The following is a 15,908-nucleotide window of genomic DNA, read 5'->3' on the forward strand; positions in this document are numbered from 1 at the left end:
ATCTCTTATAAACTTAATTTTTTTTTACCCCCAATATACATACTATATAAAGCATAGAACTGTCAGGATTATAGCTGAATAAGCACTGCCTTGATCTAAACACTTGACAAAATTTCTATCATCTCATCTCAAAGTAAAAAAAGACACCATTTCTGTGCCCTCTTCATAACCGAAGACTGGAAGGTGTTGGGCAATTGAGAAACCAGATGAGATCTCTGGCTCCTTGCGCCTAGCCTCTACAACACATGGCATATCTTTAGGGGGCCACTTGATCTTTATAAGCTGCCTTAGAGAAAAAACGTGCCAAAAACCAAGTCATTATGTACAAAAATTACCCTCTGCTTCAGTGCCTCAACTTCAAGTCAATTACAAAAATTGCTGTTATTTTCAAGATGGCAAATTCATTACTTGAAATAATTACATTTCATTTAAAATTCTTGTGGCTGTTGAAATGTCTTTAAATGTGACAATGCACTTTATGACATATGTATAAATAGTTTTCATTTGTGGGAAGATTTCTTTGAGATATTCAAGTTGCCCTTGTTACTACATTTCTTATTACAACTATAAGCCAATAATTTAGCAATACAATATACTTTGAGCACTTTTAGAACATTGAACAGTATCTTTTGAAGCTTGAAAGCAATTCATACTATAAAAGGTCTGGCCATATGCAGCAAAACTTTGGTTTTTAATACCACACTTGTTTTTCATAGTATGTTAGTTTACTTGTATTATATCAAAGAAAATACTTTTTTCATTTTTTGAATCACTTATACAATCAATACAGGAAAAAACACAGAAAATCATCAAATATTCAGTTATTCATCTTCCAACTATAAGATCTGCATGCTAAACAAAATTACAGGTAAAGAAAAAAAACCCAGAACATATACAAACCGCAAACCTGTACATTCTTCTGTTGAGGCAATGCTAAATTAATCAGAACAATATTGTGCCGATACACACACTGAAGACTCACCTAATCAAGTCCCTTTAACAGTGGTATGTTTAAATAAAGAAAGTTCTCTTTGTTAAGGTAAGATTTGCACAAACATGGCATACGCAATGCCAGGTAATTCTACCTGCATATCCACCAATGTCTACAGAGTAAATTATACAGGTGTATCTTGGTAATCTACGGGTTGTCCCAACACAAGACTCAAATACCTGAGATGCCGGCCCCTTTAACTTGCAACTCAAGTGTCTCAGTCATTCCAACAAAGCATGATTTTGATGAAATTATTCCTTAACCGAGAGATGCAATAGCGCTGCACGTAATATTTAGGCAGGTGCTGGCTCCTGTGAGATAATTATAGGTTTTGCTGTAACACTTATTTTCATTTGATTACACTGCTTGCATGGAAAATGAAGGAGGCAAAATTTCAAGCAATCATCACCTCTACAACTGAATGACCTCAGGGTTCCAACAAAAAAAACATATATTCTCATCCAACACATAATAAAAATGGGGCAGATTAACCCTGAAGGAAGAGGACACTATATTTATGGCCCTTAAAAAATAAAATTTTCAAGTGTTGGGTGCACTAGCTTACTTCTTGTTTTTCATTTGAAAGTACTGTTTGTAACATGAAAACTACAGATATACATACTGTTTAAAACGTGCATGGTTAAATTTCCCAACTTACCTGAAAAAAGACAGTAACGTACTATATACTGTGTAAAACTGGGCATGGATAAATCACCTTATAAACTTACCTCAGCTGAAAACAGGCATGAAGAAAACTGGTCCATACACAATTAATGGATGGAAAAACTTCTCCAAACATGTTATATCAAAACTTCCCAATAATAAAGCAATGACACAGGTACGGCCAGGTAGAAAACTTCCAGGTATCTCAGCACCACTATGATTAAGCCGTCAATCAAGCGTACATTTTACTGTCAGTCGTAAAACAGATCTCTTAGTGATGTATAGGCTTGTAATTTGTTTGGATACCTAGAAAGAAAATGGATGACTATTACTGAATTTTCAAGACCCTCATGAAAGGGCATATTATTCTTAGTGTCCCCCCAGAAAAACGCATTGGTATCCTAAGATAAGACATGTTTTGTTCTGGTTTCTTGTAACACATGACTTGGGCTGTTCAACACACAAAGAGGCATCAAAGGCACATTATCAATTTTCAATTCATTATAAAATTCAATACAGTACTCATTTTTTTTCAATTGCAGAAATCAAATGAGTTTCTTTAAAAAAAAACACATATATATTGACCCCCTTTTACTAAAACTTTCACTTTAATTACGAAAAGCATAAGAGATCAAAGCTTTACAGAGAAAGTCTATCAATGTGCAAAAATAGATATCTTTCAGTCAACAAAGACATAATTCATACCCTTGCTGAGTTATAACAAATATGTGAAACACTGCTATTGAACTTGCATACTTGAATGGCATTGAAATGAAAAATGACATTTTTCTTTTTTATCATTATTTGTTTTTGAACAGGTTAAACAGGTGCAGAAAAAATGCAATAATCAAAATGCCTTGATTTTTTTTTTTATCATTCATTGCATACCCATGCAGTAGAAAAATTTAAGATACCACTCATCTACAGAAAGAAAATAGAGTTACACTTTAACTGGTCACAAAGGCAATGCTTTGAGAAAACTTGCCCACCTCCTGGAATTTTGTGAACCAACATACCTGTTATCAATGGAACCGTCCAGGAATCTGGTGAGGAGGAAATCCAAGTGTTGGGTTGGGAGCAGAGTCAGGTATCTCACAGGGTCCACCCAGTGTCTCTCTTTTTTTGAAGTTCTAAAGCCTCACCTCAAAACAAAAGTCTAGAAAATGTGAAGGAAAGAAAATAAAACATCACCTGAAAAATAGAAACAAAAGCTCAGCACGCTTCTGTCAGAATGACAGATTAACACAAAGGAATTGTTACAGATAAGAGGGGAATACACAGAGATAACACTGAGGCAAAGATTTCGGAATCCGGGCAACACCCATCCACATCAGATATCTGTTTACTTTGATTTACAGAAAGAAAAATGCTGGAAAAATGTCCAGGTACGTACACTCCGATACCTTTACTCTGAGGCAGTTACTGTCCTTTTTTCATATCTGATCTCGTAAGGAATGGAATTCTCACAACAAACAGTCCAAGACCTAATTCAGAACAAAATGCAAGTACTGTTTTTGTGTACAATTTCTCTAAGAGTAAAACCTAGCTTTCTCTTCAGAATTTCACAACAAAGAGCAAACACAAAAGTCCAGTAATAAACATGTCAGAATCAGACTCTTCTTACACCGTTATAAATTCCAGGGAGAATTGAACATGGAGCTATGGTTGTGCTACTCATGCTGGGAAACAGAATGGTCACTACATCGTTCCAGTGGGGAACAATCAATAAAAAGTCAGGGCCAAATGACCCAGCATGGCAGTTCTACCAGCTGACATATAATTCTTTTGATTGTTAATATTTTATGTTTTTTATTGAGAGCACTAAAATGATATTTCGTGACTCTTAATAGATCAATTTTCAAATGTAATACATGTATTTTATCACTGTCATGGTTTCTCACTTCCCTATTTTCTATTTTACCATCATAAATGAGGAAATCATGTTTATACTGAATATCTCTGACACAAAATGCATAAATTATTTGTTTATAGGGACTTTTACTGTACAAAAAACCTCAAACGAACACTACAAAAATTAGTTTATAGAGAATGAACACAACATACATCATATTGTCCTCATGACAAAATCTACCTTGTATATAATCTGCAATTCATTTACATGTAAGCTAAACCTATGGTGAACTGGTACAGCATAACCCTAGGAGGTCACACAGAAGGATGGAAGATCACAGTTATCCACACACAAACAATCCTTATGTCATCACAAAACAAAGATGTTGTAATGGCTTCAATAACTCACTCCAGGATCAAAGATGGCAGAAACTGAGGGTTACCTGTGAGAGTTGTAAATTTCACCCAAAGGTGTGAAACATGTCTCATCTCCAGCTGTTCACCAAATCAACTCTGTTATTTCTGCAGGACACCTTTACAGTATATAAATAATCACTGTATGTTAATTGATTTAACGCTTCATACTGCTGATTGGCTTTGGTCCATGGATGTCAACATTACTCAAAAAGAAAGCTGAAAATATGCAGTGTTGCTATCTTAGCCTAATTTCACTCTCATTTGATCTAAACATGCTATAATCAAAACAAACAAGATGCTTCAGTTTCAAGAGGTTTGTTGTTACAAGTGGAACCAGAGTGTTCCAAACTGTTGATATTGCACAATCAACAACCAATTTAGTACCCCAAATTTCTTAAACAGTTTGATAAGAAATCATTAACAACATTTCCTGCAAGATTTATCTAGTAAAAAAATTTGCAGCTTGCAAGGTATTAACTGTTTTGCTTTAGTTTTATGATTTTTTTATATTCTCCCACTTTAAACCCCTGTCTTCACATTTTCTTTCTATGCTCATAAATCACCATGTTGAAAAAAAAATTAAATGCACAATACACCACTTTCAACCATACTATATCTACTAATGCTGCATGACAAAACAAAAGAAATTTTCTGGCTAAATCACATTACTTATATTATTTTCCAATGATAAATATAAAGCAGATCAAATAATACCCATATGTCAAATTGTTTTTCCGCAGAATGCTGGTATCTTTGTTGTGACGCCATATAGAGGCACAGTTTATCATAAACCCCGAAATAAAATGCCAAGTGCCATCTACACCCTCTCAAATTTTCGGACGCAATTTATGATGGCAGTTTATCAATAAACATAAATTTACAATTTCTTAGCAACCTCGTCAAATTTCTCTCCAGAAGATAATGGGTTTTGGGTAAGCTTATTTGTCGACATAAAAGGCATAATAAAAGTTATAATAAAATTTCCTTAAAATTGCCATAGATTTAGTGGCATAATAGCATAAATAAAGATTTCATAATTGATAAATGCAGTCAAGGTTATAGAAAATAGATTATTTTATTACTTACTGAAAGCCCTTTATAGCTCGCATTCCTCATATTCAGTCCTCTGTCTCCATCTAGGGTATAAAATGAGGATATTTCTTTTTTAAAAATGAAATGATTATAAGTAGCATTCTTTATAATTCATGGTGGAAAAGTCAACTTCTTTCATTCAAAGAAAATGTGAAAGGTCAGACTAGGTATACTATTTCAATTCACATGAAAAATAAAACACACAAGTCATGACTCTAAGATAACATTTACAACCTATGCTAGTAATCTCAATAGCTTTCATAGTACCAGTGCTGAAATATCTCTGTATTCATTTCAAATTTAATAACATTTGAAAAATATTATATACAAGTGTTCAGTTTTTGAGGTTAGCAGATACAATGGGTGCAAGAATAACTCTAGTGTTATTTTCATCGATATGGCATGCACAGTCATACCATACTGCACCTATCATAAAATACTTTATTAACATACAACTTTGCACATTCTTTATAAAATATTTTTTGAATGTTTGGTATCATGACAAACTATACGCGATCACATTCTTGACATGGCCTCCGCTAATTTCTTATGCATGCATGGCATATAGGATGCGCTTGGTGCATATACCTTTACGCCTTGCTCTGATTTTTATCACCAAAAAACAATACAACTCACAAGGCTAAAATTCCCTGAAGCTATTTCCAACAGATAAACTCTCTATTTAGGATAAAAAAAATATACCCCAAGAAAAAAATCCTCTGTATACTTCAAATTCTCAGCTTGAATTTAATTGTCTGTCTCAGTTCTTCCATAAACCATGGTACATCATGCAACATATATGTCATGTTAAGAGTATATGATATATGTCTAATAAATGGTTCTGTTTCTTCATATCCTTAAGATTATATATCCTATATTGTTAATTCATTTCGAAATTATATAGTGTGCAATTTGAAAAAAAAACTGATTACTGGAAAACACTGTATGAAAGTTCTACAGAATAGCAACAAAATTTTGATGCAAAAATTAAAATATTTCAACATGCATTGTAAACGTGCATTCTCAAATACAAAATGATTAATTAGGGAACTGTGAATAGAAAAAAATTACTAACCCATAAAATAATGTATAAACCTTTTCATTTAAATTATAGTGCAGAGTCCTTAATGATGGTTAATTTAAAACAATGCTTGCACATACAATGTAAATAACATATGACTCAACTTCATGTAATTTTACACCTGTTTTTATGCATGTTAATACTTTTTAATCAGTTTTGAGGCAGAAGGCAACAGCTGGAGAGAGTAGAGTTTACATAACAAGATCTTTGTAGTTTATATATAGTAACTATAAATAAAACCTCCTTACTAAAGTTTACATTATTTTTTTACCTTCCCAAAAAAAATCCATTTTCACTTTTCAAGGAGGTTTACCCAAGAGAGCATTAAAAACAAGTCAGCTGATATAATTTTAATCAAAAAAGGTTGATTAATTAAACACCAATAAATATTAAATATTGCTGCATGAACAATGAAATTCCTAAAACAATACTGGTAGAAAAAATCCTCCCGAGAAAAGGGGAAGAAGAAAAAATGTATTGAAATGAATACAAAATAGATATAAGGATTATAAACAACTACAATTCTAATGTACAAATAACATATCCGGAATTCCAAGCATTCTTACACAGAATTTGACCTGGTATTCAAGGTGGCACCAAGGATCGATTTTTTCCTCTTTTTTACAAGAACAATTTAAGTTTGTCAACCTTTCTGGCAGTGTTGAGACAATCAACATAATACAGCAACATCCAAAGTATTGTATAAAAGGAAAAAAAAAAACCCAGATCAATTCTGGGGGTTACTGTGCGAATTTAACATTGTCTTGTGAAACAGGATATATCGCCCTGACAGGATACTGCCAAAGAAACATGGTGACTTTCCCAATCACTCCTCTGGGATTAGGGGCATGTTACAAGAATGGTTGTGTATTAATTTTAGATGGGACAAAGCATATTTGACATTCCTTCACTCTCTATGGCTACACCATGTCTATTGATGTTTTTCAAATGATTTGTAGCCAGTGAATGAGCTTTCTACATCATCAAAGTGAGAGGGATTACAAAACACATTTTTCCCCTCTCTGATTTACTTGTGTACTTTTAAATATATCATAAAACTGTAATAACATGTTGATTTAACTAAATGTTGATAGTTTGTTACAATGTAGTTTAAAAGACTTCTCAAAACACTATGCAGGTCTTAAAAGTCAATAAAAGGGCCACACAAATAAACCTAGAAAGCCACCCATCTCTTTCCACAAATCGACTGTTTTGCTCCACTGGTTTTTATTTTCTTCAAAACATTGTACGAAATTGACACATTTATTTTCGGCTTTTACATAACTCATCAAATATCAACCTTCTCAAAAGAAAGAAAAAATTAATATCTACATAAAATTTATACATTTGTAAAAAGCTATTAAAATTGAAAGTCACCAGCTAGCTAGCTGAGTATGGGAGAATGTACAGGTTAGGTATGCCAAATTTGCATTAATCATATGAAATATGACTGATTTTGACAAAAAATCTCTCAAAAATTATGATGTATGATATTACATGTCAGTTCAAGTCATAAACAGACTGACTCATAATATCATAAATGAACAAGACGCCATGGTGAGTATGGACACAAATGATACAAGGGAGGCAATTCAGGGTTTTTCATTTGTATTCATACTGAAAATAATTTAGATTTAATATAGAGCTCAGTACATAATGAGTGCATTATGTCAAATAGTTTATGACTATTATAATGGCTGGAAATGCCTTTTAGCTGTATATATTTCGAATCTTGTCATGCAGTTAGGCCTAGTGTTCCACATGTAACGGGATGGGAGAAATAATGACGGACCAGACTGGGATTAGAACCCGTCCCCCTGAATCCAGTATTTGAACCGATCAGACCATCACATTCCTTCCCCCTTAAATGATCTTTGCCCACGAATATCACCCATGGCTCTACCCCTGGCAGGAGTTAACCTGTCAGTTCCGAGAGAAATAATGATGGACCAGACCGGGATTCGAACTCGGGCCCCCTGAATCTCTAGTTAGGTGCTCCACCAATTGAGACATCTGGCGCAGGTATACGAACCGATCTGACCATCACAGACATAATATATACAATTCATAATCTCTGATTTCATAATTAACTTCATGTATACTATTAATACTATTATTGATATAGATCTTGACCTTAAATAACAGAATTGAGGGGTCAATAATAAGTTGCTTGTCTATCACACTTCAAGTCTGTGTATATATATATAAATGTACTTTAGCTTATCTAAAGCAAATTTATACAACTACAGTTTGCTATCTTCCACTACTCGTTAGTGTGTTATAACATAAATGACAATAGCATTCAAACACATCTGCATAGTACATTATATATTACAATTAAAGTATAATGTTATATTTAATTAGCTATTGTATGTGTTGCATCTTAATTATACTAACCCAATCACTGGGCAGGAGAAGACGGACTGCAGTCAAGATTTCTCTACACCTGTGAATACAGGACATAATTTTCATTCAACATGCAGCATTTCGAGACAAAATGAATGTTGATATGTACATGTTTATATATATGAATGGTCTTGCATTCGAAATGCTATTATGCATGCTTGCATAGAAAATATTTTGCATATGAAGTTTAGGCCACTACTGGCGTGCAACCAGTACTCGGCGAGAACTGGTCGCACGCCAGTACATGTACAGAATATGCACATTTACAACATTAGAATCGCCAGAACATGATTTTTTCAACAACAACAAAAAATACTCTAGGAAGTTTAGTCTACATTTCTCTTGATGAACTTTTTTTTTTTACCTTGGGTTTGACTTATATTATTCATAAACGGCGCCAACTCGAACAGTTCAAAACCATATGCATGATAATGAATGGGCTAACAATCATATCACAATCGTTAGACGATTGGCCTGTTATCAGTGATTATATATCAGATCTCGGTCACGTATCCGTTCTACCTCATCATGTAAAGAGGGGGGATGTAATTGAAATCGGAATTCCTCTATATTACCTTTGCCAACAAGTGGGAAACATCCGAGAAGTTTCAAATGGGGTCTAAAATTAGAAAAGATCACATGATCGACCAAAACAACCGTGAACTGTGCAATGCAGGATCCTAATGCAGTCACGTTGTGGTAACAACTAAACTCTGCGAGATATGTCTCGAGAGGAACTGCTTTGGGATCATACCGGGGAAGAGCTTGACGATCCACTGATTGGCAGTTATGGGACGGAGGAGGAAGAGGGGGTTAGATACAGGTATGACCATCTGCTGCATGACTGAATGGTCGATGAAAAACATGGCTTGTTAAGTTGTTTAGATATTTATACAAGTAAAATGGCCACAAAAGCCCGACTTAAAAACTGCTATACCCCAATGCCCAAATTTTACTGATTACATAACGTTACAACTAAAATTACTTACAACTATAGGGAGTGATAATCAACTTTTAAAATGTTGTTCAAATTCACAACAAATTGAACAGATAAGTTTCTCTCATAATTTTTGTAAGGTTTGTTAAAGATTTATTTGTCCCAGTATATTCTGTCCAAGTTTCTTCTTCCAACACTTCTGAAAAATTATATTGTACTAGCTGTCAATAAAGATATAGATCGATCTTGGATATTTTCCCTTTCATCTGAATGTCAATCATAAAATTATCCTGACCAGATTGTAACATTGAAGAAAATGTGCGTGGTGTCTTGTTTAACTAAATTATAATGATTGCAATAGTATATCTAGAAATGAACATCATGACCATGTCCAATACATTGATTTTTTTTCAAGGACATTTTTTCATTAGTTGATAAATCTAAAAAATAAAAAAAACACCCTAAACTATTAATTGATTGATAGCTTAATCTTATTAGGTACACATCATCTTAAAATCGTAATGAAAAAGTGAGCTGAAACCCAAGTTTGGACAGAATGATATAAAAATCGAGAGACAGAAAGAATTAAGGGAAATTTAAAAAATGCAAACAAAATCACAAAACTTAATTGTAATATCTCATCACACTTCCCAGATCCTGAATCTGCACATGCTATTACTTTACACTCTTCCTTAGTTTTCAACAAAGGGGAGCAGAAAAAGGAATAAAAGCAGAGCGTTTTACATGATACTGAAAACTGTATATCACTTGGCAATGAAGATGACTGTGTTAGTTTATATATAATAATTGAATGATGACTATATGATATGCAGGAAGTTTCTTGAAAGCCTTAAAAAAAATGAAATAATATGACTTTTTACATTGACCAGGAACAGAAATACTATCCAGTTATCACAGTATGATACAGCAAAACTAGTGTATGAACTAGAGGCGACCAGTGCTCTACTGAGGACCTACCTGGGGGAACAGGAAATAGCTCACACACAGGTACTGGAGCTGTCCAGATAATCTCTAAAGCTTTTATATCGTAGAAGAGCAATGCTTATGAATAGTTCACTTGCTGTTATCCTCATAGCCAGTAAATAGGTGTATAATTTCTCCTTATTAAATCTTGCATGAGGGTGATAAATGTCTGATGCATGTGATGTCTATATTCATGAACCATCTAATTAAAGAGAGAGAGATATGTATTAGAGATATTTTAAATTTCTGCAGTAACTATTCTCATGAACACATTTTAAAGTGAACTGCCTAGTGAATTAAAAAAAAAATATCATATTTTGCATATTATTGTTTGTGCATTTTCCATTATTTTCAATTAAAATTTACCATTATATAATTAATTGCATAGTTGAACTTTGTACATGAAAATCAAACAGGATAAAATACATGCACACATATAGTTGCAGTGATTTTATAGAGTCTGTTCACATTCACAATGTTATGTTTGAGTTTTCTCACATATAAACACCCAAACCAATTTTGTAAATAAAATGTGAGAGATCAATGAAGTTGAATATTTTTAAACTAGTCTACTGCAGAAAACATGAAAGTAATAAATATTTTGTATATTAATAATTATATACTAGTATCATACAGGAGAAAACATTATGACTTTATGTACATAAAATTTAGGGTTTTTTTTATAAAATGAAATGTTGACATGTCCGACAATAGTCTGACTAGTAACTTTGAATCTTGGGCTAGTAACTTTGTGGCCAAATTTTGTAATTGCACACCCCTGACATTGCTATATGTACATGTAATATCAAAGCTGTATGTCTAATATTCTATTGTACTATTTCAGTGATATGTTACACAGATGACATACTTTTCACATGCTACACTTGATGCAGTTACACACCACTATCATGACATTGTCATTCATTATATTATTAGAATAAAGATGATGTCATAAAAGGGTTTTTTTTCCTCCTACAGAACTTTACAATTTTGTGGTTCGTAAACCTAAAAATAAAAAAAACTGTTGGTCAAAAGAGATTTTTTTTTTTATTTCCTCCTCCTACGGAACTTTATCATTTTGTTGTTTGTAAACCTAAAAATAAAAAAATGCTGGCCTAAAGGATTTTTGTAAATAATCATGGTGAAATTTAAACATCTATCTATCTATTTAGATATTTAAATTTCACCATGACTATTAAAAAAAATCCTTTTAAAAAGGTATTTTGCCCTTCAATTCTATGCATAAATCTTTGAACAGGTGATGTCCTTTCCCATGAATATATAGATCCCTTCCTGGATGGTTCATGTATAGACATCACATGCTGTAGACATTTTTCACCCTCATGCAAGATTTAGTGATCACATTATTTGTTTTAGTACCATATGTTAGAATTCATTGATTGTATAGATTATTGAATAAAATTCTTTAAGATACTGATATGAAATTATCTTTGTGTCTATAGCTGAGAATAAAATGCCTTTTGTCTGAATGTAACTTACAGAGTGATAGCACAGCAGAGAGAAGCCAGACTGGCTGCAGACATATCCTGAAAAGAAAGTTTGATAAAATCTTGGACAAAGTGACAGGGCTGAGGATCATTATTTTCACATTGGTGCTTCAGGTGCGTTATGTATCATTTGGCTGTAGTACATTTATAATTTGACAACTAATTAATAACACTTGTGCATCTAAGGTAAAATGTTTTCAACTACCATGCATTTGCTCCATATTTCTGCATGCTGCTACAAATTACACCTCTTGTAACATATATTCTTTACAATTTGTCACACATTTAGCTAAATTGTATACCACTTGCACATTTTTGCACTGAGTACCACATGTTGTTCATTCAGCTACATAATTAACCTCTTGTTGCACTTTTAACTATACTTTGACAGCAGCAGGTTTATTATTTACCACTTTCTTGATATTCAGATACATACAGATGTAATAGACACTGCAACATCACTGTTTGCTTGTTAAATTTGTGACACTTCAAGTGCTTTGCAAAAATGAGATACATGATGCAATTTTATATATCAAGAGTTTATTTGTATATTCCAGGGGTTTAATCTCCTGATACAAACTTTGATTGATGTGTGGCCAGAGAAAGATGACTATATAGTGTTTGTTGTGGTAAGTAGATTTTCTAAGTATACACTAGTAATTATTGTTACATGTAGTACATTTGGTTGTTTAAGAAAATCTGGGATCTTTGTTTATTGTGTGTTTCAAGACTTATAAGCCTTCTACTTTTTGATAAAATGAATACTAGGTACAAATTGCATATACATGTATTATGTTGTTCAATTTGAGTTTATACCAATATAATTACATCAAACATTGCATTTTGTAGAGTTGTTCGACCATGATTTTGCTGCAGGTGTTAAATCTAGTTGTGCTTCTTATAAGTTCAGGTAAGAATTGACTACCCAAAATACATATAAAATAAAACATGTCAGGAACGAAAGATACTGTAACAGTATGTATATCCATTTAAATTTGCAATTAGATTTTTCGCAACCACTGTTTGGTATCAATTGCAATTAGAATTTTTATTAAGTGCATAAAATGACAATTTGCCTAATTTTTTCAAATTATGTGAAACAGAAAAAAGGGATCAATGATAAATTGAATATGTGCATGTCAATCGGTAGTAAGATACATGTACATGTCAATCTAAACTGTCGTCATTGCAGTGAAGTTGGTGAAACAGTTGTTTCTTAAAGAAGTGAGCGGGCTTCTGCTGGCTCAGTCCTATGTAGCAGCTATCCTTGTGTTTTCTGGAATCTACACACTTACAAAGAGGCTTCAAGTGAGTTTTAAAGACAAAGTACTGATCATGTTAACTTTTTCTCAATATTATAAATGCATTGTTGGGAAAAAGGTTTTGCAAAATATATTGAGACAATGTAATTTCATATCGCGATTAGAAGATTGTTATGACAAAAATCCAACTGCTGAAAAATATAATGTTAAACTCTTCAAACAAACTACCACAAATTTTAATTATTACCAGATAATGGTTAGTTTTATGTATTTTTTAAAAGAAATTTGAAAAAAACCTGGTAAATGTCTTTAAGTATTTGTGTCTTTGATATGGAATCACTGACCTAGCTCAGATATTAAAAAAAATTCAAGGACAGTACATTTGTATGTAACATGTGGTGCAATGTGAGAAAATACAAATAATAATCGTTTCTGTATGTTGTATATAGCCAGATTCTTGGAAGTTTGTCCGTGAGGAAACCTGGAAAGACCCAGCCCTTATTGTCGAGATGTACTGCCAGTTTCTCTACTTCTCTGTGTCAACAGCCACTCTTTGTGGTAAGATTACGAAAATACGAAATTTAATCCATTGAACTTAATATTGGTTATAGTTTGAATCGGACAACATTTTGGCAAATATCTCTTTTAAAAAATTACCTGTTTTTTTTATTTTGAAAATAATGCTATTATCCATAGTTTATTTGTTTTGTTTTGTTTTGGGGTTTTTTTTTGGGGGGGGGGGCTTTATTGATCAACCAAAAGAGACAACTTGAAGCTCTTTGCAATTAAAAAATTATAATATTATGGGTCCAGTTTCCACTTTCAGATGAGTAACTGAGACAACAAGTGGGAGATTAAGGACTTACTTTTGATATATTTCTCTGTAAACAATGTGTCTGATATTATGTTGATTTTATATTCTTTTCTTAGGAACAGCAGAAGTTACCCCCAATAAATGGTACAACTATATTTGTGTGTCTTTCCAGGTAATACACACTTTTTATAAACGAAGAAGTAATACTATTTTTATAACAAGTTATACCTTGTTGTCAAAATGCAAAGTTAGGTGTTGATGAGAAATTGTCTAATTCAGTATTACATCTAAAGTAATAAATGAAAAAACCTTTAAAGCCCCCTTAAAAAAACAACATACTTTATTTGGCCCAACATCGATATGTCAAATACTTATTAATCACTCAAATAATTGTCACGTTCATAGGTTATAAACAGAGCAGGCAAATTAATGAGTAGCTAGATAAAAGGTCTAATTCTAATTTGCTTTTTATCAAAATACAAAATGAAAACCAGTTATGGTATACATAATTATATTAAGTTTGTAAAAATTCCCTTTTTTGGTCAGATGTTGCTTAGTTTTATGTACTTTGCCTCCATACTTGGACAAGTGATGGCTCCTATTACATCCCCTCCCTCAAGTCAACGTCCTCTCTCACGAAACCGAGCATCAAGCCGATTCCCTTCAACAATAATCCACAGCAGGGCATCTAGCCAAGATGAGGAAGGTACCAGTAAAATAGGTGGTATGTGAGTCTGTTTATTACGTGAGTGCATTCTTTTTCTCCATTTCTATGATTCTACCACAAAAAGGTTAATATTCATGTTCCTGGTATTCAAAATTTGATATCACAATATTATTTTTGTTATGAAATGTGAAAATTGAACACCAACAAAAGAAATTTAGAATTACATGTATTAGGCTTCTGTTCATTAAACAAAACTTTGGTCATATTGTAAGAAAACGTTTAAATGGAAACTTTGTCTATTCATTTTTTCTGTACAAATGTACAGTCTTGCATTAATATACAACAGTCTTATCTCATTGTATGAATGTGTCAGTTATACAGCTACTTTACCAAGTTTGAGGACAAGGGGCTATAACTCTCTTCAGAATATGCTTTTCAAGTTAATGATTCAAATGTTCACCATGCCCTGATGTGTGTTACCTAATTTGTTTGCTCACCCCATTGCAGATATGAAACTGCATCTTTCAAAGAATAATAATATAGTGCTTACAAAATTTACATTTATAATTTGTTCAATTGGTTACAGACAACTCAGTATCCTGAAGACATTCATTGGAAGCTGTTAACTTTTGAATATCAAGGATTCCCAGTCTGTGAAACGGACAACATCTAAGTCCTATCCTTGAAGTCTCTATCAAGTTCCATGGATGTCAGCAAACGGACAAGACAATAGGAACCAATTGTTCCAATGTTCTTTCACTGAATTCCATTGGCAAATAATTTACCAATTTTGAAGTGTGATCAAGAAAAGCATCATTGGCAGCTAATTCTGTATGAATGAAACAATTTGAGGTTTTATTATATTTATAATAGATTACAGATGCATTGCCAGAATAAGGGATGTGTTTGTGTGTGTCTTTTCTTGTATTGATAGAATAACGGGAGAATATTTTCCATTTTATAAATTGAACATCATAAATAAATTATAAACTTAAATATTTCTCAACTTCTTCCTTCTATGATGCAAGCTTGTGACCCCCCCCCCCCCCCTCCATGTAGTAAAATTTACAGGCACTTAAGTCCTTTATCACCTGAATAGATTATGGGGTAGTCACATTATATATTTTTATGATAGTAAGAAGACAATGGGAGTTACAATCAATTTTCGTAAAAAACAGTATGGGATACCTTGTGGATGAAAATATTGCAAAATGCAACGCAAACCGGTAGATTTT

General features: G+C 32.8%; 2 protein-coding genes across 8 annotated transcripts in view; one reads left to right on the top strand and one right to left on the bottom strand.

The window, feature by feature from the left end:
• LOC136273967 (serine-rich adhesin for platelets-like) overlaps nt 1-9,038 on the bottom strand; it is a 28,842-nt gene extending 19,804 nt beyond the window's left edge. For 3 of the 7 annotated variants that reach the window (XM_066079797.1, XM_066079792.1, XM_066079795.1), the window contains exons 1-5: nt 8,866-9,038; nt 8,493-8,541; nt 5,009-5,058; nt 2,671-2,810; nt 1,720-1,960 (exon numbers count right to left, since the gene is read on the bottom strand). The gene's annotated coding sequence lies outside the window, so the exon portion shown is untranslated. Of the gene's footprint in view, nt 1-900; nt 920-982; nt 1,097-1,719; nt 1,961-2,670; nt 2,811-3,047; nt 3,147-5,008; nt 5,059-8,492; nt 8,542-8,865 lie in introns of those variants that run through there. The other 4 variants (XM_066079793.1, XM_066079794.1, XM_066079798.1 and 1 more) reach the window with 4 other exon arrangements.
• A 79-nt stretch (nt 9,039-9,117) lies between these two features.
• LOC105330542 (uncharacterized) lies at nt 9,118-15,637 on the top strand. Its single transcript, XM_011432302.4, has 10 exons — nt 9,118-9,324; nt 10,329-10,446; nt 11,925-12,044; nt 12,488-12,559; nt 12,780-12,840; nt 13,123-13,238; nt 13,642-13,750; nt 14,123-14,178; nt 14,553-14,730; nt 15,260-15,637. Exons 1-10 carry the CDS (start codon nt 9,224-9,226, stop codon nt 15,274-15,276), a joined length of 948 nt encoding a protein of 315 aa, XP_011430604.3. The 5' UTR covers nt 9,118-9,223; the 3' UTR covers nt 15,277-15,637.
• Nucleotides 15,638-15,908: the final 271 nt, after the last annotated feature.

The sequence above is a fragment of the Magallana gigas genome, chromosome 3 (assembly GCF_963853765.1).
Source record: "Magallana gigas chromosome 3, xbMagGiga1.1, whole genome shotgun sequence".
NCBI classification, from domain to species: domain Eukaryota; kingdom Metazoa; phylum Mollusca; class Bivalvia; order Ostreida; family Ostreidae; genus Magallana; species Magallana gigas.